Raw genomic sequence first — 25021 nt, 5'->3', positions numbered from 1 at the left:
TTTATTTATTTATTTATTTGCCAAAGAGAGAGATCACAAGTAGGCAGAGAGGCAGGCAGAGAGGGGCGGGAAGCAGGCTCCCTGCTGAGCAGAGAGCCTGATGCAGGCTCAATCCTAGGACTCTGAGATCATGACCTGAGTTGAAGGCAGAGGCTTAACCCACTAAGCCACCCAGGTACCCCTGGATTCTGTGTTTTTAAATGCTACTTTTACTTTCCTCAAATATTTTTCTATACTTCCCAAAATTCTATAACGAGCACCTACTATTCTAGTTTTAGAAAACAGTCTAACATGTTGACACAAACTGGCAAAGATGGCTCTCCCCAAATTCAAACTCAGAGAATACAAATGCTTACCCCTAGAGCCCCTTGGGCTCCTATATAATCTGGTCTCTGCCTCCATTCTCCCTCCGCCTAACTATTCTCCAGTTGGACAGCCCTGTTTCTGTTTCTTGTACAAGCGAGGGTTGTTTCCCACAGCAAGATGTAGCTTTTGCCTTTGTCCTGTTTGCCTGGAATGCTGTTTCCTCCCATTCCTGATGTGACTCACTCCAGCTTACTCCACAGGTCGTTCAGGTCTCAGTAAGTTCAATAAGACTCTCCATGCTCATGGAAGAAGTCCTCACCATTCATCCCATCTCCATACCCTGTTTCTTCACAGCATTTATCTCTATTGGCATTTCTCTTGTTTTGGCATGTGTATATTTTTTGTCTTCTGATTAGACTGTAAGCTTTTGAAAGCAAGAATGTAGCTCTGGAGTAACAAATACTATCCTATAAAGGTTGTAACTTATGTTTCATAGCATTTTAAGTTTTCAAAATTCCTGCTTTTCTCTGAATTAACATGAAATAAAAAGGCAAACGGTAGAGATGCTTATTATTTAGTTAAGACCCACAACTTTTCTATTTGCCGACCACTTTTCCTCACCTATAGTTGTTGGCTGTACAGGCACAATTCTCTGGCTGTGCCAACATACAACTTACTCTGTCCTTGAGAATTGTTTCTATTGTAGAAAAAGCGATTCTATCCCAAATATAACACCTACCATGTTTCCTCTACTTTGAAGCTTTAAAATTGATCTTAATTTTTATTGTAATTACATTAGTGTCCCTCTTAGAATTTTCAATACTATCTTTTGTGTTTCATGCTTATTTGATGTGACAAGGTTAATCATGTTTGTAAGCCTTATCTAGGCTAAAATAGCTTCCTATGACAGCTGATGCCATCTTTTGGTGGAAAAAATTGATGCATCTTTGCCCAATGACTTAGGTTTGTTCTCGACTATGAAAGTTCACTAGCAGAAAATTCTTAAGTACTCTGAAAAAGGTTCTACAGCGTGGTAGAAATTTCCCTAAAGAAAATCCAAAAACTGTTATAATTTCACGCCCACCAAACACTTTTTTGATTTATGTTTTGGTATGCTGCAAGAATGTACTTGTCTCACAGGCAGATGGCGAGGTATGAGAGAATAAAATAGTTTTCTGGTACAATCAGAACCGAAAAAAGTTGAGCAGTGAGGACATTGACAGGGCCAGATCACACAAGAATAAGCTAAGCACTGTGATCTTATCTATTTTTGTAAACCTAGTCCTTTCTTTTTTTTTGTTTTGTTTTAATTTTAAAATTTTTTATTTTTTATAAACATATATTTTTATCCCCAGGGGTATAGGTCCGTGAATCGCCAGGTCCACACACCCCACAGCACACCCCCCACAATGTCCATAACCCCACTCCCCTTCTCCCAACCTAGTCCTTTCAAATGGGTTAATACCATTTGAACAGTGTAACTATTAGGACATTTGCTAGTGGCCTTTAGTACCATAATTACAAAAAAAATCACCTAAGCACTAATGTCTTTAAGGAGATTCTGTTCTAGGGATCCCCCAAATGGTGTTATGAACATAACTTTAAAATTGATTCTAGGCCTAGCAAATAGCTACAATTGATTTCAGATCCCAAAGTAAGGGTAGTATTTTTTAAAGAACTTCCATTTCAACAAATTAAAAACAGAAATGTCCTCACTCTCAGTTTCTCCTCTAGCTCTATTTCTATATAGATAAAATAAAGGGTTTACAGAAAAAATATAAAGTGAAAGGTACACGTGAGATGTCATTTTTGATACATCTTAGTTCCCTCTTTGACCTATGTGGTGCTCAGAATAGGATTTGGTTAATGATGACTCACTATAATTGGCTTGGAGATTTAATTAGAAAAATTAGATAAGATTCTGTCAAATGTGACAGGTCAATGTATTTCAGTATCCATGTAGTGATTTCCCACAAATGCTCCCTGCCTATTCCTCTTCTTTAGATTTTAGATTTTATTCTTATATTTCCCTAACTTGTAAAAACCTTAGAGTGATTTAGAAATTACAGTGTCAATTTATTCTTTCATTATCCCAGAAACACTATGTAAACTTTAAGGTCTAGCTATAATATTATCCTGTGTCAATTATGTTTAAGTATTTAGAAATTGAGGTGATTTACATATCTTATTTGATCTCCCCCAATATGTAATTAGATTCTTCTCTTTCTGGTAAAGTTGATTGCCTAATTTTGTTTTTGATGAAACAAGGTAAATGATTTGGGAAGTGAATGAGTATTATCTCCTTGGAAACACCAAGAATAGTTTTACAGGCAGTCATCTGGATAAGTGATATTTCCATTCTTTTTTTTTTTTTTTAGAAAGAAATGAGACTTTTTCCTTCTTCTGACTCATTCTAAAAATGTGTTGTCATAATGGGTTAAGATCAAAGGGAGTTTGGTGAAACCGGAAGTCTTTATGTGCATTTTTCAGCAAAAGGGAATAAACAGGGATGTACCTGCCAAAAAAGACTGAAAATAAATTTCTGCTAATCAGATCCTCCCTTTTCATGGAAAGTTCTAGAGATGCTCTTACAAATAGTTCATTTCAATTCTTCTCTATTCTCAATTAAGTAATCAATTTGTCGTTATTATTGTAATGCTTTTCTCTGGGTTCCACTTGTAGATCCTGTTCTCCAATAATAGGGGAGTGAGGCAGCTTACACTGGAAATACATCTCCATCCTCCAAAAACATTTTAGGACAGATTACTCCTGAGAAAGGTTTCTTGTAGCAGGAAAATTCTTACTGCATATGAATTTTCTTATAGTCTGAACAAGTGCCCTTCTCGGACCTTTGCCTGTTTTATTTTTCCCTGAATCTTAACATTTATTAAAAGCAGTCATTTTTCTGGTTTTTGGTTTTGGTTCAGCCCACTCACAGGGTTAACGTAAAATATTCTCACCTTGCCATAGCTATTCCAACAACACAGCCTCCAACTATGGACCAAAATCCAATCCAGCCAGCATCTACCTGTGGAGAAAGTGGCAGACACATTTAATATAAGACTATAAGGCTGCAATTAAGAAAGCATGAAAAAAAGATCTTCTCTAATCAATACATAATTCAATATATATGTATGCATTTCTATATACATGCATAATTCAATATTTTATCAATAACTAAATGGCAACAAACTCGGAAATACTATTTAAGAAAATGAATAAAATAAAAGGATTCATGTGTGACTAATCCAATTTATTTAAGTAAGTATATTCTTGATTAACTTTTATCGGAATATTTAAATCAACAAAATAATCAGTTTCACAAATAAATGTTTTCAAGTATGTACTACTTTGTACTAGAACCCTTAAGAAAACAGGAAAAGGACAGAAGACAGTCACTGACCCAAGAGTTTTAAATATAACCAACATACGGGAAACTACTGGGAAATAATCAGGTGCTCAAACATCTGGCAACAATTAAAGATGTATCAAGAGTCACAGAAGAGAGAACTCACAGAAGAGAAAGCAAGTGAGAGCCTGAGAAATGGGGGTTAAGCACCTAGGGAGACTACTGAAAGACAATCTGGAGGTGGTTTCAAATATATAGCTCATTGCACTCGTGGGAAAACATTTCCAACCCTGCCATTTAGCAGCTTTATGACCCTGGACAAATTATGTCTTCTTACCCATAGAATGGACTAAATGAGATAATTTGTGTACAGGACTTAAATCAGTGGTCAGTGTACAGGAAGTGCTCAGTAAAGGCTGTTACTACCACCTGATGATGATTCTCCATCTATCTAATAATGTCTTTAAGTCTTTCCTCCGCTCATGGCCAAACTTTCTCGAGCAATCTACAAATACTGCCTAGATTCACCCATCACTCACGTATTTTTAACTCCTCCTATGACTTGGCTTCTGTCCCAATTCATACTCTTAAGTCTCAGTTTCCTCATTATTATAATGAGGATAACAATGGTTTTTTTTTTTTTTTTTTGAGACTTAAATAAGCTAACATGTTCAATACATGTTACTGGTTACCATTGGAATTCCACGTATCCCTAATAGTATCAGTGCATTTTGTCTCCTCTTTCCCTTCCCATGGCCACCATGCTTGCTTATTACCTTATTTCTTACTTCTAGATTCCTGTAATAGCTTCTTAAATGGTCTCCACAATCTATTCTGCCCACTATTGCCAGAATAATTATCCCAATCATTCCACTTTCCTGCTCAGAAATAGTTACTGGCTTTCATTGTGGTTACAGGGCCAAGTCCAAACTTGACCTGTCAATTGAGAGCTGCCCAAACTAAATTCTACCATTTATTATTTTCCTAGTCATATTTCTCATTACACCTCTTCACCAAAATGTTCCCTAGGTAGAACCTAGGCACTCAGGTGGACTGTATGTCTTAGCGGTCATTCAAACACATGGGACTATGCGCACAAGTTCTCAATGGAAGTGGGCAGAATGAAAGTGTGCCACCACCAAGCAAGAGCCTGGAAGACGGCTGTAAGCTCCTCCGGGCTTCCTTTCCCTTTCCAACCACTAGAATCGGGATGTAGTCACCAGCCTAAACCATGCATACAATGACAGGGTCATAGGCGACAGGATTGTTGCAGAGTGGAAGCAGCCTGCAGAGTGGAAGCAGTCTCTAAATCAGTGGGAGGAAAAGAGCTATCCGAACTGTGGACAAATGTCCTAGATTGTTATGCAAACCGTCCTAGATTATGATGTAAATGAGAACTAAATTCCTTAAGCCTCAGAATTCTGGGATTCTACTTCTCATAGCAGCTTAGCCTACTCTAAGTAATACAATTACTTAACAGTGTTTGGTGCCAGAACAAAGATAAGTACTCTCTGGAGAAAGAGAACAGCCTGAAGCTTAATTTAGCTCCACATTTTTTTTTTCATCATTGGCATTTGGGGCCAGAGAATTCTCTGTTCTGCAGAACTGCCCCCTCTCCCTGCAGAGCATTTAGTATCCATTGTCTAAGGCCCACTTAATGCTATTAGGCCCTCCCAAACATTTCCATCTATCCCCTGGGTGAGTGGGGCCCTGTGTCAGGCGAAGAACCACTGTGTATCCAACTGTAGTAATCCTGGTCCTTTTAGGCCAGTGGTGCTTTTCTGCTTCCTTTGTTCATGAAATTTGCTTTAATTAATAATATTCTACCCACTAATTTATTAAAATTTTTCTTTAATTCTTAAAAAGATGTATTTTAGAGAGAGTGAGTGCAGAGGTGGGGGGCAAGGGAAAGGGAGAGACAGAATCTTAAGCAGACTCCCTACTGAGTGCAGAGCCTTTCTCAGGGCTCGATCCCATGACTCCAGGAACATGACCCTCAGCTGAAACTGAGAGTTGGTCTCTTAACTGATTCATCCAAGTGCTTCATTCTTCCTCATTTAATTTTAAATTTCACTTTATTTAATACCTGGTGTGACTCCTCATGTCTCTCTGAGTGTTTATACAGAGAAAGACACTTGAAAGGGTGTCTCGAGATTTATAATGAGAAGCATAAAATCTGCAAAATCAGAATTTTTAAATGGGTGCTACAATAGGGAACATAGCCAAGGGTACTATAATAGTGTGGTATGGTGACAGACGGGAGCTACGCTTGTGGTGAGCAGAGCATCATGTACAGACTTGTTGAATCACTATGTTGTACACCTGAAGCTAATGTAACATTGTGTGTCAACTATACTTCCCAAAAAATGGATAAATAATAAAATTTTTAAACAGAGGGCTGAATAAATATATAATAAATGAAAAAAATAAATAAATGAGTGCTACACTCTTCTTTCTTGGAACTGAGCATGCTTGGAATACCTGCCTCGGAAGGAAAAAAAAAAAATTGACTTTAGGGCCTATTGTAGGATGGGTGGCCTTGTAAAAAAAAAAACCCAACCTTTATTTTTATTTTTTTAAGATTTATTTATTTATTTACTTGACAGAGAGAGTGCATGAGAGCACAAGCAGTGGGAGCAGCAGAGAGAGAGGGTGAAGCAGGCTCCCCGCTCTGCAGGGAGCCTGACGTGGATGTGGGATCATGACCTGAGGCAAAGGCAGACACTTAACCGACTGGGCCACCCAGGTGCCCCAAAACCTCAGCCTTTAGATGGTGACTTTGAAGGGCTATTACCTAAGATACCACACACTCAAAATAGAATAGTATTTTGTGGGACTGAAATGCAGTTACCTCAATTCCTAAAACTGGATTCCTGGATTCCTGTAAGAAAAAACCTAGTTCTTTCTCAGGTTAAATAACATCATCTTGATGCTTAAGTGAGCTCTACAATTTTTTATATACGATGTCTGGCACTCAGTCAAAAATAAAGGCATACCTCATAAAGCGATAAGAAAACATAAATGGATACCACAAATATAAAGAGACCCACAGGGGATCCAGATCAAGAAATTATGAGACTTTAAGCAACTATTTTTAATAATTCAAAAAAGTTAAAGATTGAGTACTTCTATAGAAATTTGTAAACTATGAAAAAGATTCAAATAAAAATGTTATAACTTCAGAATACAAGTGAAATTAACAACTTAGAATGAGTTTAACAAAAATATTAGAGCTGAAAACTGAAACAGTGAGTTGAAAGAAAGGCTAGATGAAACAGCGAGTCTGAACCAGAGAAAGGCAAAAGGACAGAAAATTCAGAAAAGGGATTAAGAGACATAGGGCATATATAAAGTGAAAGTATAACATACAGAGTCTCCAAAGGAAATTAGAGAAAATAGAACCTAAGAAAGTTAATTTTTATTTTATTTCATCAACTAATTGAAATTTCTTTTTTTAAAAAAGATTTTATTTATTTATTTGAGAGAGAGAGAGAGAGAGAGAGAGCACAAGCAGGGGGAGGGGCAGAGGGAGAAGCAGATTCCCCACTGAGCAGGGACCACAACATGGGGCTCGATTCTAGGACCCTGGGATCATGACCTGAGCTGAAGGCAGATGCTTAACTGATTGAGCCAGCCAGGTGCCCCACAACTAATTTAAATTTCAAATTAAATAGACACAAGTTGGCCAGTAGCCATTTTACTAGACAATGTAGTTGTAGAAGTTAACATAGGGGAATTTATTAATAAATGTAGTATATGGCTCACAAAGAAATTAATTACAAAGAAGTTAATTCTTGAACTGATTTTGGAGATTCAAAAATTTCTAGCCAAAATCTCAATAAAGGGGTGTATTTATTCTATAAAATACCGGTTTATTATAACACTAAAATACTTGAGACATATGGGTAGATAAAAGTGATAAAAGATAGGCAAATAGACTGGAGGGAAAAAAGTTGTTTAAAAACACATCTGTGGGGCGCCTGGGTGGCTCAGTGGGTTAAAGCCTCTGCCTTCTGCTCAGGTCACGATCCCTCGAGCCCTGCATCAGGCTCTCTGCTTGGCAGGGAGCCTGCTTCGCTTCCTCTCTTTCTCTGCCTGCCTCTCTGCCTACTTGTAACCTCTGTCTATCAAATAAATAAATAAAATATTAAAAATAAACGCATCTGTGCATATAAGGGCACTTCAATATGACAAAGATGACACTAGAGAGCAAAGAGAAAAGCACGATCTTTTAAAACTGATACCAGGTTAATGGATACCTATATGGGGAAAAAAAGAAACTGAACTCCTACCTTATAACAAGCACAAAATTCAATTCTAGGTTTAAATGTGAAAGGAATAATGATAAACCCATCCAATGGTGCGTTCTATGATGACAGAAATGTTCTGATCTGCACTGTCCAATATGGTATGTATGGTATATTTATTATATATATATTAATAAACTTCAAGCAAGCAAAGATTTCTCTTTCCTGCATTTCTGTGCTACATTCAACATGTACCTCTGAGTTGGTTTCTATTCAGTACTTCCTCTTTATAAATTCGGGTCACATTTTCCTGTTTGTCTAATTTTTTTTTTTTTCTTTTAACAGTAGGGTACATGCTGTGGATGACATAATATAAAGATTCTGGATCCTTTTATCTTTCTCTAAAATGGTTCATTTTTGCATTTTGTATTAGTCTGCAGTTCAATTAATAACTGATCACCTTGAACTTGTACAGGCTTAATTTTGTGTTTTATTAAGGTATGTAAGTAGAAACCACAGTGTTTCCCGAGCTCCCCTCACTTGGTAGGACTCAATCTCCAAATTGTCTCCTCAGCCGATTTTTTTCAGGGCTTGCGTACTGTGGGTCTAAGTAGAACAGGCCTTATTTTATCTAGAGTATGGTTCTTGATTCTAAATTCTGGCCTAGATTCTTGTGTCTCAGAAGAAGCCCAAATATATTAACAAGGTATTAATGAGGACTTACCATTCCAGCGGAGCAAGAATCTAAGAGCCCAGCACTGCTTGCCCTCTACTCTATTCGCTCTGCTTTACACCTCCTGGCCATCTTTCCGTTAAGCCTCTGGGAGCTCTACCCTTTATATGTGCAGTCCATCTCTCAGCCAAGGCTTGCTGAGGACCCCACATAGTCATAGCCTTCTGGGGAGGCCCCTTCTGCACAGCTCTCTTCTTTATAATCAGTAAGAAAAAGGCAGCCCAAGAGTGGGCAAGAGACTTGAACAAGTGTGTCACAAGAAAGGATATTCAAATGTTCAACACTTAAAAAGATACCACTACAATGGCATTTAACTGCAGAGCCATTAGCATTTCTAACTTTAAAAAAGACTAACACTGCCAAGGGTTGGTGAAGATGTGGAGCAATGAGAAACTTCACATAGGACTATAAACTGATACAGCCACTTTGGGGAAGTTTGGCATCATCTATTAAACTGGGCATATACCATCACCAGTAATTCTATTCCTAGCTAGATATCCAAACAGAAATATATATAGAGGTGCCTCAAGAGCGTATGAGAATATTCCTACACCTTGTTTGTGACAATCAAAAATCATACACAATCCAAATGTTCATCATAAGCAGAATGAGCAGATCATTTCTCATTCATACAGTGGGAAGGCATGCCCGTGTGGTGGACTTCTTCCATTTGCCCCTTCGAAGCCCTCTGTGCCCTTCTACCATGCTACCTAGAAATGAGGAGAAGGAATATATGGCCTGAAGCATATAGGTGAAATGATTTTAAAGAAATGAGATTACTTTTAAAGAAATGAGATTCTGAGACTAGAGAGATAGTGAGAAATTAAAAAGATAAAGTAGCCATATATATGACAATGGGATCGTGAATCTTTATAAACTGTGAAGCAAGATTAGGATGCAGTCAACAAATGAAGTTTTCCTCCTCTATTCTTCTGTTTATTAACATCATTAACAACAGCCAATAAATGTAGATAAAGTTCATGGCTGTTAACAAAATCCAGGAAGAAAATCAGTATTATTTTTAACTATCTCCTAAGGATTTTGCTTTTGCAAAAATGGTATCAGATAATGTTTTACCCAGGTCTTGAAGTTTAAACCAAGACATACAGACAATATTTATAATTTAAATGAACTAAAAATACCTACAACATATAAAGAAATAAAATGTTTACCTGGCTGACATGCACTGGTGTTAAAATTAAGTCCAGAACTCCAGACCAACCAGCAAATACACCAAGTGGTATGGCATACGCTAAAGCAATCATCAAAAATCTCATGTTGCTGTAAGAGAAGTAAAAGAAAATATTATTACAGATTCAAAAATCTTGATTTTAAATTCTTAACTCATGAAAAATGTAAGTCCTTTGGAAACTAGAATACCAGAATCACAAATAGAAAATATTTGTCAATTTCTTAATAAATTTAAAGTTCTTTAAATTTTTTTTTACAAAAATCCTTTTCATTTATATTGTTTAAAGTTGTCAGTATTTATTATATAAATGAATTACCAACATTATTTCATAGAGTAAATAGGTAGGTATAGTTAAAAAAAGCTTTTACTTGAAAGGATAAATTATTCTCCTTTGAATAAGGTGGAGGGGAAAAAAATCAAAGCTTAAAAGAAATACATAATTTGCTAGTTTTATTATTTTCAGAGAGCAGTTTTAATTTTTATTTTATTGCTATTAAAGTCTGAATTAGTCAATGATTTTTAATAGGCAATACACTGCAAATGGCTCAAAACCAAAAAGTATAAAAATATGGGGAAAACATGTCCCTCTTACCCCATTCCTCTCTTCCCACAATTACCAGCATTAGCACTTTCTTGGGTAACTCCCAGAAACAGAAATATACAAGCTTATATATATATACACAAATGTGTATATTATATATTATATAAATTTATATATTATATTCTTTTTTTTAAAGATTTTATTTATTTACCTGACAGACAGAGATCACAAGTAGGCAGAGAGGTAGGTAGAGGGAGAGGAGGAAGCAGGCTCCCACTGAGCAGAGAGCCCAATGTGGGGCTCGATCCCAGGACCCTAACGTCATGACCTAAGCCGAAGGCAGAGGCCCCAACCCACTGAGCCACCCAGGCGCCCCTATATATTATATTCTTATATAAGAGTTTATATATTATCATAAATTTGTACTTACATATAATTTATTATATATAAAATTTTGTATACTCTTTATATAAATTCGTATATATATATTATAGATACGTACATATTAATATATATATTCTCAACTGTGTGTGTGTGTGTATATATTCTTTCCCCAATCTTTCTATATAAATGGTAGCATATTGCAACCATTTGCTGAATTTTACTTTTTTAAAAAATTTTTGTTTTTTCAGTGTTCCAAGATTCATTGTTTCTGCACCACACCCACTGCTCCATGCAATACATGCCCTCCTTAATAGCCACCACCAGGCTCACCCAACCCCCACCCGCACCCCTCCAAAACCCTCAGTTTAACTTAATAAGTCTTAGAACTCTTCCATAGTCAATAAAGAGTTTCCTTCTCTTTCAGAGCTGCGTAGTCCTCTACTATGTTGCTAAATCACAATTTATTTAACCAGCACTCACTGAGAGATCTGTATTTTATTACACATATAATATATAAAGATATTACACACACACACACATATAATTTTATTCCTTTGCTCTTAACAGTCATTTCACATGTGCACTAGTACATATGGGCAACTGCCACATCAGAAGAATATGCGTATTTGTAACTTCAATAGATAATGCCAACTGCCCTCTACAGAGACTGTACTTTTCTACATAACTATCAAAATGGTTAAAACAAAAACCAAGTGATAACACTAAAGTCTGGTAAAGATGCACAGAAACTAGATGACTTGTGTATTGCTTACAGTAATGAAAAATGATATAGCTGTTCTGGAAAATAGGCTGGCGGGCTTTAAAAAAAAAAACCAAAAAACTAAATATGCAACCACCACATAATCCAGCAATTGCACTCCTGGGCATTTATCCCAGAGAAATGAAAACTTATGTCCCCACAAAAAACCGCATATGAATGTTTATTTGTAATTGCCAAAACATCCCTAGAATCAACACAGATGTCCTTCAACAGGTGAACAGTTAAACTGTACATCCACACCATAGTATTAGGCAAGAAAAAGGAGTAACACAAAACAACCTAGTTGACTCTCCAGAGAAACAGGCTTTTAAAAAAGTTTTTACTTAAATTCCAGTTAGTTAACAGTGTAATATTAGTTTCCGATGTAGAATTTAGTGATTCATCACTTACACACAACACTCAGCGCTCATCACTAAAAGTGCCCTCCTTAACCCATCACCCATTTTACCCATTCCCTGCATGCTTCCCTTCCAGCAACCCTCAGTTTGTTCTCTGCAGTTAAGAGTCAGTTTTCTGGTTTGCCTCTCTCTCTCTCTCTCTCTCTCTCTCTCGTTTTAAAAGCCAATTCCCAAATTTATGTACTATATTATTCCATTTATATAACATTCTTTTTCCTTTGTTCAAGATTTTATCTATTTATTCATAAGAGACAGAGAGAGAGAGGCAGAGGGAGACACAGGCTCCCCACTGAGCAACAAGCCTGATGTGGGACTTGATCCCAGGACTCCGGGACCATAACCTGAGCCCAAGGCAGATGTTTAACCATCTGAGCCACCCAGGCGCCCATATATAACGTTCTTGAAGCAACATATAGTAATGGAGAACAAATCCGTGTTTGCCTGTAGAGCGGAAGGGATGTAGACGTGGCTACAAAAGGACAAAAAACGGGATCCTTGTGATGATGGAAATGTTCTTTATTGTGACTACCAATGTTAATTTTCTAGCTGTGATACTGTACAACAGTTTTTAAAGTTGTTATCACTGGAGGAAACAGCAAAAAGAGTCCATATCATCTGTATTATTTCCTACAACTGCATGTGAATCTACAATTATTCAGGCATCCTTTGAAGGGCCAGAGAAAATTACATTGATAGGCTCGGGCGGGGAGCATGGCAGGTCCAAAGAACTCCCCTAGAGAGGCTTCCCTTAGGGGCAATTCTGAAGACAAATAATGGAAGAAATGAAGGAAAGTTAGGCATTGGTGAAAAGGGTGTTTTATAGAGAGGAAAGATCTTATACTCTATGGTTTTAACAGAGAATAGTGATCTTGACTCTAGAGTAATTAGAAGCAAACACAGGGCATTTACTGTGGTCAGAGTGATAATTTTATGTTGTTTTTCCTTGTCAGAACAATTTTTTACAGAACTTGTTCTTCAGTGACTTCTCATTTTCCACAGACTAGTCCAAATTACTAGCCTGGCATAGTATGACCTAATCTACCTTTCCTGATTGCTATCTAAACTCTGGTGCTGTGCAGGGAAGAACTTAAATAGCATTAAATAAAAAAAAAAAAAAACTATCATTTTGAACAATCACATGTATGTGCCACTGGTCACCATCCAATTTAACAAACATTTTTATTTGCCTATTATGTGGAAGGCAATATTCTACATGCTACAGAGATGTGATTTTTAAAACCTTTTTTTTTTTTAAGATTTTTATTTATTTATTTGACAGACAGAGATCACAACCAGGCAGAGAGGCAGGCAGAGAGAGAGAGGAAGGGAAGCAGGCTCCCTGCCGAGCAGAGAGCCCGACGCAGGGCTCGATCCCAGCATCCTGAGATCATGACCTGAGCCAAAAGCAGAGGCTTTAACCCACCGAGCCACCCAGGTGCCCCAGATTTTTAAAAACTTTTTGCTGTATTCCAAAGTAGTATATTTTTACATTGTGATCTCCCCACATATACATAAATACATACATTCTGAAACAAAAACTATGTACCCTTACTACATGTGATACAATATTTCCATTCTAGATTATTTCATTCTACCCTTTTTTTATTTTTTAAGATGGTCTACCTACTAAATTAGGTGGCTGTGAACCAAAGTTTCAAAAATAGTGTTACCTAGCTATGCTAACTTGGTAGGCACCAGCCACATGTGGCTTTTGAACATTTGAAACTTGGCTAGTACAATGGAGAAACTGAATTTTTCATTTTATTTCATTGTAATTAATTTAAACCAAATTTTAAAACAGAAGCGGTGAAAAGTACTTCCCTATTAACCACAACTTTATATTTTTGTAGGACTACATTTCACTTTAACTGCTGTATCAGGTAAGATTTTATTGTAATGTGCCGGCTGTAGCATGTGTTGTTTCACTGATCTTGATGTCAATGAACTGACTCAGTTCTCATTACTTTTTTTCTACACAGATATAACTTTGTAATTTGCTTATTTGAATATTTATGAAGAAAAAATTAGGGAGTAGAAGAAAATACATTGCAAATTTTACAATGAATGGCAACTGCATTTGTTGCAGCAGAGCAAAATGAACGCTGTGTAAAAAAATTTTTTTAGACAATTAAGTGGACAATATTAAGGGATATGTTCAACAAATACATAGTAAATTTTATAGGAGGTTTCTTCTTATCAGTCAAAAAAGGAATAAAAGAACTAGTTAGCCAAAATCAGAATTAAATGTCCAATAAACATTAAAAATTTTTTTTTTCCCACAGATCTGAGTTATCACTTTGGCCAGCAATGAAGTGGTTTGGATTCCTCTACAAAAAGAAAACAATTTTTTTATTAAAAAAATTTTTTTTTAGTTTTTATTTATTAATTTGAGAGAGAGTGTAAGCATGAGCAGGGTGGGGGCAGAAGGAGAGGGAGAAGCAGACTCCCCACTGAGCAAAGAGCCCAAAGCAAGGTGGGGCTCGATCCCAGGAGCCTGGGATCATGACCCGAACCAAAGGCAGATGCTTAACTGACTGAGCCACCCAGACGCCCTTGTTATTGGTGATTTTTAAAAATAGATATCTGATAGGGGTGCCTGAGTGGCTCAATCAGTTAAGCATCTGACTCTTGATTTTGGCTCAGGTCATGATCTCATGGGTCTTGAGATCTAGCCCCACAGTGGGCTCCACATTCTGCCTGGAGTTGGCTTGGGAATTCTTTCTCTCCCTCTCCCTCCACCCCACCCCCACCATGCACGCGTGTGTGCTTTCTCTCTCTCAAATAAATAAATATTAAAAATAGATTTCTGATAGGAAACCCCTCTAAAATATTTAATCAGTATTTTATCAGTTATTTGTAACCTGATTAATGGGTTGCTGAAAAATTATCACTCTAAATTATCTTAAATAAATGTGAAATTATCTTGAAGGTAGTAGTCAAAACCACTCAGCAATTCAAAGTATAGTTACCTTAATAATCTACAAAAGCTCCGCCGATAACTCAGCCGCTGGCTAGCTGCAGCAACACTGGGAGGAAGTGGAGGCCGGGGTGGGAAATAAGCTAGTGTTGCAGAAAATAGTAAGCAGACAACTCCAAATTCTGGGGACAGGGGAGGGGAAAAAAAAAAAAAAGAATAAAATGTTAACCAGACAACATAAAAGTTCAATGTTTCAAGTATTTATTTATCTAACAAATTGTTACCCAAGATGTAGGCACAAAAAGATAAGCAAAATATAGTACCTAGCAAAATTAGTTGTCTTGTGAAAAAAAAAATAGATATTTAAAGATATAAATTTCAGCAGGTCACAGGCAAGAAGTTAGTACTACGCTACATTACGTAGACGAGAAGTTCGAGGAAGAAACAAATGTTATTCTCTGGAAAAAAAACCATGAGAAACCAACAAAATTGTAGTATCAGATTTTGAAATGGATCTAAGATGATTGTCTAGTAAGTATGGTACTCAGAAAGAAAGTATGATACAGAAACTATAGTAACAGGATAGGAGAAGGTTTATTTAATCAATGACTGGATATTCCAAAACATATTTCCAAAGATAATCCATCAAAAAAATGGGATATTCCAAAACACAGTGCAGGACAGACTCAATTTACAGGCTATATGGGGAATTTGAACACAACAGGAAAGCATCCAAAAACAAGAAACCAAGAAGCAGAAAGCAAAATTTAATGAATAAAAAGACTAACTATTGTAAAATACTAAACAATTACAAGTAAAATGAACATCCACAACCTTAATTTGGTACCATTAATAAGAAAAAGATCCTAGGAATCCTGATCATTCCCTCCAGAGTTCTGACACTTCTCAGTCCCAGCTTCTGTTGTATCTAATTTAATAGAAAAGTGTGACTCCCAAAAGAAAAGTTAGGAAACTTGGAGTGAAGACTGCCTATGCCATTAATTAACTTTTAATTTGAATGAATCCTTTATTCTTTGCTGTCAACAAAGGGATTAGACTGAGTGATTTCTTGAGTCTGCTCAGTTGGATAATATTAATTATAATTCTAGGTCTATATTCTTAACAAAAGGTATAATATTCCTATAAGACACTTAACCATAGATAATGTCTTTGTTCTTTGTCAGTCTGAGGAGCAATAAGAAGTTAATGAACTGTTTTAATTTACAGATCTTCTAATTAACAACAATGAATGAGCACCTTCCATATACTTAACAGCCATTTGTATCTCTTCTTCTGGGATTGCCTTGTCTGTACTCTCTCTACTGGCACTTTTGTAAACAGCTTCAGAGAGATAATTTGCACAACCCAGTACTCACACACTTAAAGTGCACAATTCAGTGATTTTAGTATATTCACAGAATTGTGCAACCATCACCACAATAAATTTTAGGACTTTCTCATCCTCTCCAAAAAACCCTCTGTACCTATTACCCACCCCCCCCCCCATCCCAAATTCTCCCAACCCCAAGCAACCATGCCTTCGTCTTTCAGTCTCCCTGGACTGGAGTATAATGGACATCTCACATAAATGAAATCACACGTGGTCTTTTTGACCTGCATCTTTCATTTAACATGTTTTCAAGGTTCAACCATGTTGGAGCATGTATCAATACTTTTATTCTTTTCTGTTGCCAAATGATATTCCATGTAATGGATAAAGCACATTTTTTATCCACTTAAATTGATAGATATTTGGATTATTTCTACTTTTTGGCTATTATGAATGATGCTACTATGGACATTTGCATAGAAATTTTTGCATGGATGTGTTTTTACTGCATTTGGGTATATACCTAGAAATGCAGTTGCTAGGTCATATGATAATATATGTTTTAACACTTTGAAGAACCAAAGTGGTTATGCCATTTTATTTTCCTACCAGCAATATATGAAGATTCCAAGTTCTCCACTTGTTCACCAACATTTATTTCCCATTTTTTAAAAAAGATTTTTACTTTTTAAAAATTTATGTACTTGAAAGAGAGAGAGAGGAGAGAGAGAGAGAGAGAGCATGAGTAGGGGGAGGGGAAGAGGGAGACAGAAAGGAAGAGAGAATCTCCAGCAGACTCTGCTCCCGTGCAGAACCCAGTGTAGGGCTCAATCGTATAACCCAGCAATCATGAACTGAGCTGAAACTAAGAGTCAGACACTTAACTGACTGAGCCACCCAGGTGCCCCCTGAAAGATTTTATTTTCTTAAGTAATCTCTATATCCAGTGTGGGGCTTGAACTCATGACCGAGTTCAAGAGTCACATGTTCTACCAACCAAGCCAGCCAGGCAACTCATCCTGTTTTATTGATGACAGCCATCCTACTGGATGTGAACTGTATAGCATTATGGTTTTAATTTGTATTTCCCTAATGACTAATGATGACAAGCATCTTTCATGGGCTTCTCGGCCATACGTATATCTTCTATGGAAAAATTTGAGTCCCTTGCCCATTTTCTAATATGGTTATCTTTTTGTTGAGCTATGAGAGTTCTTTATATATTCTAGGTATAAGTCCTTTATCAGATAATGATTTGCAACTATTTTCTCCCATTCCCAAAGTGGGTTGTCTTTTCCCTTTGTTGATGGGTATCCTTTGATACACAAAAGTTTTTCATTTTGATGAAATCCAGTTTATCTGTTTTTTTTTTCTTTTGCCCCTTGTGCTTTTAAGATTTCAGACCTAATCCAAGGTCACAAAGATTTACTCTTATGCTTTCTTCTAAGAGTTTTTAGTTTTTGCTCTTATGTTAGGATTATAATCCATTTTGCATTCATTTTTATGTATGATGTAAGGAAGGGGTTCAAAAGGATTCTTTTATATATGGACATCTAGTTATTCCAACGACATTTGTTGAAAATACTATTCTTTCCCCATTGAATTGTCTTCTTACTCATTTTTTTTTAAGTTTATTTCTACATCCCATATGGGGCTTGAACTCATGACACCAGGATCAAGATTTGCATGCTCTTCTAAGAGCCAGCCAGGTGCCCTGAATTGTCTTGGTACTCTTATGAAAAGTTAGTTGACCATAAACGTAATGGTTCATTTTTTGGAATCTCACTTCTGTTCCATTGACTTATGTCTATCCTTATGCCAATACCCTGCTGTCTTAATCAGTGAAGCTGAGTTTGTAGTAAGTTCTAAAATTGGGAAGTGTGAGTTCTCCTGCTCTGTTCTTTTTCAAGACTGTTCTGGCTATTCTGAGTCCCTTGCATTTCCATATAAATTTTGGGATCAGCTTTATTAATTTCTGCAACAAAGGTAGATGGATTATACTGAATGTAAAGATCAATTTGGGGAATAGTACCATATTCACAATATTAAACTTCTCCACTCACGAATATGGGATGTCTCTATTTCTTAAGTCTTTCTGTAATTTCTTTCAACAGTGTTTCACAGTCTTCAGAAAGCAAGTTTTATATTTATTTTGTTAAAGTTATTCCTAAATATTGTATTCTTTTTGAGGCTATTGTAAATTGAATTGTCTTCCTAATTTCATGTTCGGATTGCTCACTGCTAATGTATAGAAAGAAATACAAACACATTTTCTTGCACCTAAAATCTGTGTTTTTAGGATGAACTTGTTCATTCTTGCTGAACTTGTTAGATCTGGTAGTTTTATAGTGGATTTCAGAGGATTTTCTATTATGATCAAGCTGTTTTCTTTTTCTTTTTTTTTTTAAAGATTTTATTTTTATTTTATTTGACACAGAGAGAGAGATCACAAGTAGGCAGAGAGGCAGGCAGAGACAGAGGGGGAAGCAGGCTCCCCGCCGAGCAGAGAGCCCGATGCGGGGCTCGATCCCAGGACACTGAGATCATGACCTGAGCCGAAGGCAGCGGCCTAATCCACTGAGCCACCCAGGCGCCCCAATCAAGCTGTTTTCAACAGAAATCATAGATTTTTTTCATAGATCCCATCTGTTAGGTTGAGGGAGCTCCTACTGACTAATTTGTTGAATGTTTTTATCTTGAGAGGGTATTGGATTTGTCAAATGCTTCCCCCTCCCCCTATTTTTTCCTCCTTTATTCTACTGATATATACGTTAGTTGAATCTTAAATGTTAAACCAACCTTGCATTCTAGGAATAAATCTCGTTTGGCCATAGTATATAATCCTTTTAAAATATGTTATTAGAATTGGTTTGCCAGCATTTTGCTCAGGAGCTGTGGGTCTGTAGTTTACTTTTCTTATGATGCCTTCTAAATAATTTAGAGTCATTAATCTTTTAATGTGGCAATTCTAGCAAAATGTTTTTAATGGAATGAAGGGTCATGGGACAATATCTCAGGAAAACAGGTTGGCAAATATGAAAGCACTAAAGCAATAATTGGGAAGCTCTGAGTAGAGGCTTCGGCTTCACTGGAACCATGAACCAGAAGGATGTACAGCATTAATACCTGCCCAATAATGCCTAAAATCCAGTCATTTAAAAGACACTATTATTGTATAAGTTTTCAATAAAAAGAACAATGTAACCAAAATAAAGTTTAAAATTTATGTGACACTGCTTTCAGTTTTACTTATTTACATTTAAATTTCATTTTTTCTTTATTTTTTAAACAAAGAAAAACTTGTTTATTTTATATTTTTAAGTATTTTATTTTTAAGTAATCTCTACATCCCATGTGGGGCTTCAACTCACAACACCAAGATCAAGAGTTGCACGCTCCACCAACTGAGTTCAGCGAGGTGTCCCTCAATTTTTTCTCTTTAAAAGGAGTTGTTTGGTGGGCGCAGTGCGGTTTAAAGGCTTTATATATGCCACAGCCTCTGCTTTTGCTTCATTCCCTCTAAAACATATTCTGAAATGTAAATCTCATTGTATAATTCTCTGGTGTAAAATTCTTCAGAGTATGGCCTTTGCCTGCAATCTAATCAATTTCAAACCCATCAGCTCAAACCCATCAAACAAGAATGCTTGTATGGTCTGGCTTACCTCTCTAGCTAATTATCTTTCATGACTCTCACCAAGCTGAAGCCACTGTGGGCTCTGAATTGCTTGAATATGCCAAGCTCTCATCCCTTACAAGGCTTCTTCTCCTCCATGGCTCCCTCTCTTTCCAGTATGTTCTGTATTTGGGTAACTTCCTCTCATCCCTCAGGCTCCACCATAGATGCTGCATCTCCAGGAAGTTCTACTTGGCCTCCAAAATCTAAGTGAGCTTCCTCCTCCTGAGGTCTCAGAGCAACTGTCAGCCTTTGGCTACAGCAATTACCACCCTGTTTTACAACTATTTTCCTGTCTGCTGTTTTACAACTATTTTCCTATAAGTTCTGTGAGAGCAGGAACCATGTCTATCTCGGTGCCTTGCACGGGGACAGATACACAGGAGGTCAAAATATATGTGTTCGATGAATAAGTGAATAAATTAATACAAAGTTCATCGTAATATGGTCCCGTTTCTCTCCAGCCTCATTTTCAGCCACTTGTCACCTACACCCAAGCACACATATTTACACTACTTCAGCCATATGAAATTGTGTACAGTTCTTTGGACATACTGAGCTCTCTCATACCGTATCTGCCCCTGAAGTGGCTATTCCTTCTATACAGAATGCCCTATCTCATTTGAACACTTGCTGAAGTCCTATGAAATTCTTAACTTTAATGATCACATCCTTGATGAAGCCTTCCACACCTCCTCAACTTTTCTCCAAACTCAGGCAAATTAGGTCTCTCAAACTCTGTATATCCATTTGTATTGCAATGGTCTTCTCAGTGATCTCACCAACTCCCAGTGCTTAGCACAGGGCTTAGTATATATATAAACTTACAAAGAGTTTTCTGAATGCAGAAGGAAATAACAAACAGGCATAGAGGGTCAGGGAGTGTGTAAGAGACTGTAATGTAAGTGCGGAGTAGGGCTTAACCCTAGAAATAAAGGGAAAGGACCAAGAAAATGTTTTGGAAGGGTCTATCCCTTATTAATAGGCTAAACATAGAGAGGATAAGAAATGAAGAAAAGAGTAAACTGTGCATGACCAGGGTTTACCAGGTCAGAGAGGAGTGGGGAAATTGCAAGGGCGAAAATGGATTTAACGGCTACCAATAGATGGTTGACAAATATTTACTGTGAATCATGATATTTAGTTTTCTGTTCTCATAAGATATTTACAAAAGACACTAGACATTGTGTTCTACAGTGCTTAGTTGTAAACGGATGGGAAGAGTAAAATTAAGAAATAAACTTCCATGCAGCGATGATACATTTTAAACTTAATAACTTCCTGAAAAGGGTAAGTTTTAAAAAGGCATCTTCATATTCCATCACAAGAAAAGCACACACGTGCATATGTACCCGTTGGTCCTCGTAAGTATTTCATAAGAAGGGATCTGGCATATAGGGTTGAGTAAAGAGGACTGGGATAAAGACAAAGTAGAGCAGGAAGAAAATAAACTGCAAAATACCTGCATACAATACAGTCTCTATGAGATCTTTAATGTGGGTCCTGCTCGTCTCCGAAGCAAGAAGAGGTGACGTCCCATTGGGGGCTGGAACAACAAGGGGCCCCACTAAAAACGCGCATGCTCCACCAAGATAGCTGAGCATGGATGCGATGGCTGTGGCAGTGGCCCGTTCGTCGGCAGAAAACCACGTGGTAGAGAGGAACGGAGCTGCATTCATCACCGTTGGGCCTGCCAATCCATTCAACAACTGTCCTCCGTGGATTAGCCTGGAATTTAAAAAATTGGAAGGCTGTGAAGTGGCTGAAGCAGACATTTCTATACAAGAAGAAGCTAGCCAAACTGCAGTTTAACTCTGGCATTAAGGACACATATCTGTAAAAAACAGGACACGTCTGCAGGTGAAGCATGTCGACTCCCCATGAGGGAGACCAAACACAGTAATAGTTACCCCTTATTCATTTCACAAATATTTACTGAAACCTCTGGCTTATGTCACACTCCAAACCAAACACGCCAAATAACCTTGTTTCATTTGTTACAACTACCCTATGTGGTAGCTATTATTAGCTTTATTTGTTGAGATGTTAAAGTCTCTGTTTAGAAAAATTAAGGTACTTGCCCAAGTGCTACTGGGCAAAGTGGAGATTTGGACCCAGGTTGACTCCAATATCCGTATTCTTTCTACTAGACTGCCACTCATAAACAGACCTAGTAAGTGCCACCAGCCACTCACATAAATAATAAGGTTGAGCTCAAAATGTCTTAAAATAAAATGGTATTTTAAAAAGTACAATGAAACAGCATTCAGCCATAAAAGGAATGAATGAAATATTATCATTTGCAATGACATGGGTAGAGTTAGACAGTATTATGCTAAGTGAAATAAGTTAAGTCAGTCAGAGAAAGACAAATACCATATGATAACACTCATATGTGGAAACAAATGAGCAAAGGGAGGGGTAAAAAAAGAGAGACAAACCAAGAAACAGACTTTTAGCTATAGAGAACAAACTGGAAGGCTGTGAAGCGGCTGAAGCAGACATTTCTATACAAGAAGAAGCTAGCCAAACTGCAGTTTAACTCTGGCATTAAGGACACATATCTGTAAAAAACAGGACACGTCTGCAGGTGAAGCATGTCCCTCTCTTCCAGAGGGGAGAAGAACGGAGGGTGGGGGAAATATGTGATGGGGATTAAGGAGTGCAATCGTCAGGATGAAACAAATAATAATAAAATGAGATAAAACATTTCATGCCTACTCTGTGCCAGGTGATGGGAATTTTAAAAAGAATTAAAAAAAGAAAACCATCATTATTGTATCTTCTAGTAGAAAAGGAAGTGGTTGAGAAATTGGAGTACTTGGGCTCTGGTCCAGTTCTGCAACTAACTAGTTGAATGGTTCTGGGCACTAGATCTTTGTGGGATTCAATTTCTTCTCCTGCAAAATGGGGTATGTCTACATTCAATACCCACTTATTGAGTATCTGTTAGGTTAAACTACTATAATTACAGGAGCACTGCATTCCTTCCAGTCCTAATACTTTGTGGCTTTAATTGCAATGGTTAGTGAAGAGTAGTTTCTTGCTTCTATTCCAGTAGTTCTCTTGCTCATCTCTTCTCAGTATCCTGTTTAGTGCTCTATCCTGTGCCTTGCCAACCAAACCCTCTTCTCCCCTTGCTCCCTCTACCTCCAACATACACATTCTCACTCCAGAGAACCCCGAAGGGGAAGAGAAACCAGAAGTCCAAAAATCATATCCAAGAAAGGGAGGCAAGTCAACCTCTCCTGCTCGGAGGCAGAGGGAAGGAACGGTGTATGTGACACATATGTGACACTACTTTTTCCCCCATTTTGCTATTCAATTACCATGAGGTCAACCCCCCCCCCCCCACCTTTTAAATAATTGCCACCTTAAGAGACTCAGAAAAAGTTTTTTAGGCATATGAGGAGAGGTATGGCCTTACTACAGAGGCATAAGTGAGTGGGAAGTGAAATATGTGAATTAGGGCCGCTCAAATCTTTGTAAATGTTGGAAAACTTATTGTGAAGGCAAAAAGAGCTCCAAGAATCATTACTACTACTAAATTAAGACTGAAGACATTTCAAAATCTTGTGAAAGGGGAACTATTTTCTAGATGACAAAAACAATTTAAACTGTTTATGAAACCAAATTCCTACTCCAAATCCCAGTAGAGCCCAAGCTGTAACAGAGTGTTTCATCACAGAAATACTCTTCCATTTTCACTGAGGGGTTTTACTCATGATTTGTGATGGCACAACAGACTGCATGATGGCATGTAGAGTAACTGCTTTGATATTTAATACCTTTATTGAGGTGTTCCTGAAAGACTCATCTCATCTAGGAGGAGAAGCACTGGAATCAGTAAATTTTATTATGCCTAAAAATGTTAAGAGTAGAGAGTGAACACAGAAGAAACAAACTATCAACAAAACAAAACACGATAAAACATTATGAATCCTGAGAGGATTGAGGCATAAAACTCAACTGTTGCTGTGGCTTAACTATGTGTTACCTCTCAGTGGAATCACGAGTAGATTTTTTTTTTTTTAAGATTTTTTTTATTTATTAGAGAGAGAGAGAGAGCAAGAGAGCACCAGCAGGGGGACTGGCAAGCAGAGGGAGAAGCAGGCTCCACGCTGAGCAAGGAGCCTCATGAGGTAGTACTCGATCCCAGAACCCTGGGATCATGACCTGAGGGGAAGGCAGACGCTCAACCAACTGAGCCACCCATGCACCCCGAAGAAACTGCTTTTTAAGCAGCAAATGTGAGTTACAGAATGTGTGAGATTATGATAAAAATAGTATCTGAAGTAGGTATATAAGCACTAGAGACATTTCAGGTGGGTTCTAAGTCCACAAGATCACTGAACTTGGGCGGCCAACCTAAAACATGAATTACCATAGTGAAGTCAGCTAGTGAATTAAAACATGCTGATTTGGTATTTAAAATTATTCTAATGATTGTGTGCATTTTATATTAAAAGTCATCATGCACAAACCCAATGCTCACAAATGAACTCAGTAGTGCAACTGGACTCATAGGATCTTGGGGTTCCCCTCTGAATTCATGGGAAACCTGGCAGGGAAACCCAGTCCCTGCTCTTCCCAGCATCTCTACATTTTCCAGATAGCCTTGCTCTTTGTCATACTTGTATTCCAGAGTCCCTCAGGATGTGGCAGTTATTTTATCTTATTTTTAAAAAGATTTTATTTATTTATTTGTCAGAGAGAGTGAGCACAGGCAGACAGAGAGGCAGGCAGAGGCAGAGGGAGAAGCAGGCTCCCTGCTGAGAAAGGAGCCCGATATGGGACTCGATCTCAGGGCCCTGGGATCATGACCTGAGCTGAAGGCAGCCGCTTAACCAACTGAGCCACCCAGGCATCCCAGGATGTGGCAGTTATTAATATAACTAGTTATAAGAACTACTGTCCTGCTATATCAAGATTTTCATGTTTGCCTGACCCTGTTTTCTGTGACCTACCGTTAACTTACCCTATTTTATGAAATTAGTTTGTAAAAATATATTTAAAAATAAAATTCAGTTTTATATCTAAAATCTAGTTTTCCCATTTAATGATAATACAAAATTAGAGGGTTTTTTTTTCTGGAAAAAAAAAGGGCAGTCATGAGACTAAAATCATATAAATATTACAATAAACTATAATGACAATAAAGGAAATG

General features: G+C 37.3%; 1 protein-coding gene across 2 annotated transcripts in view; it reads right to left on the bottom strand.

Annotated features, from left to right (window-relative positions):
- SLC49A4 (solute carrier family 49 member 4) overlaps positions 1-25021 on the bottom strand; it is a 68474-nt gene that overhangs the window by 21111 nt on the left and 22342 nt on the right. For both annotated transcript variants that reach the window (XM_059162852.1, XM_059162851.1), the window contains exons 3-6: positions 21317-21582; positions 14901-15030; positions 9808-9916; positions 3267-3334 (exon numbers count right to left, since the gene is read on the bottom strand). In XM_059162852.1, the coding sequence (XP_059018835.1) occupies positions 3267-3334; positions 9808-9916; positions 14901-15030; positions 21317-21582 (573 nt within the window). The remainder of the gene's footprint in view (positions 1-3266; positions 3335-9807; positions 9917-14900; positions 15031-21316; positions 21583-25021) is intronic.

This window comes from Mustela lutreola, chromosome 2, assembly GCF_030435805.1.
Source record: "Mustela lutreola isolate mMusLut2 chromosome 2, mMusLut2.pri, whole genome shotgun sequence".
NCBI classification, from domain to species: Eukaryota; Metazoa; Chordata; class Mammalia; order Carnivora; family Mustelidae; genus Mustela; species Mustela lutreola.
This window is presented reverse-complemented; position numbering and strand designations above follow the sequence as displayed.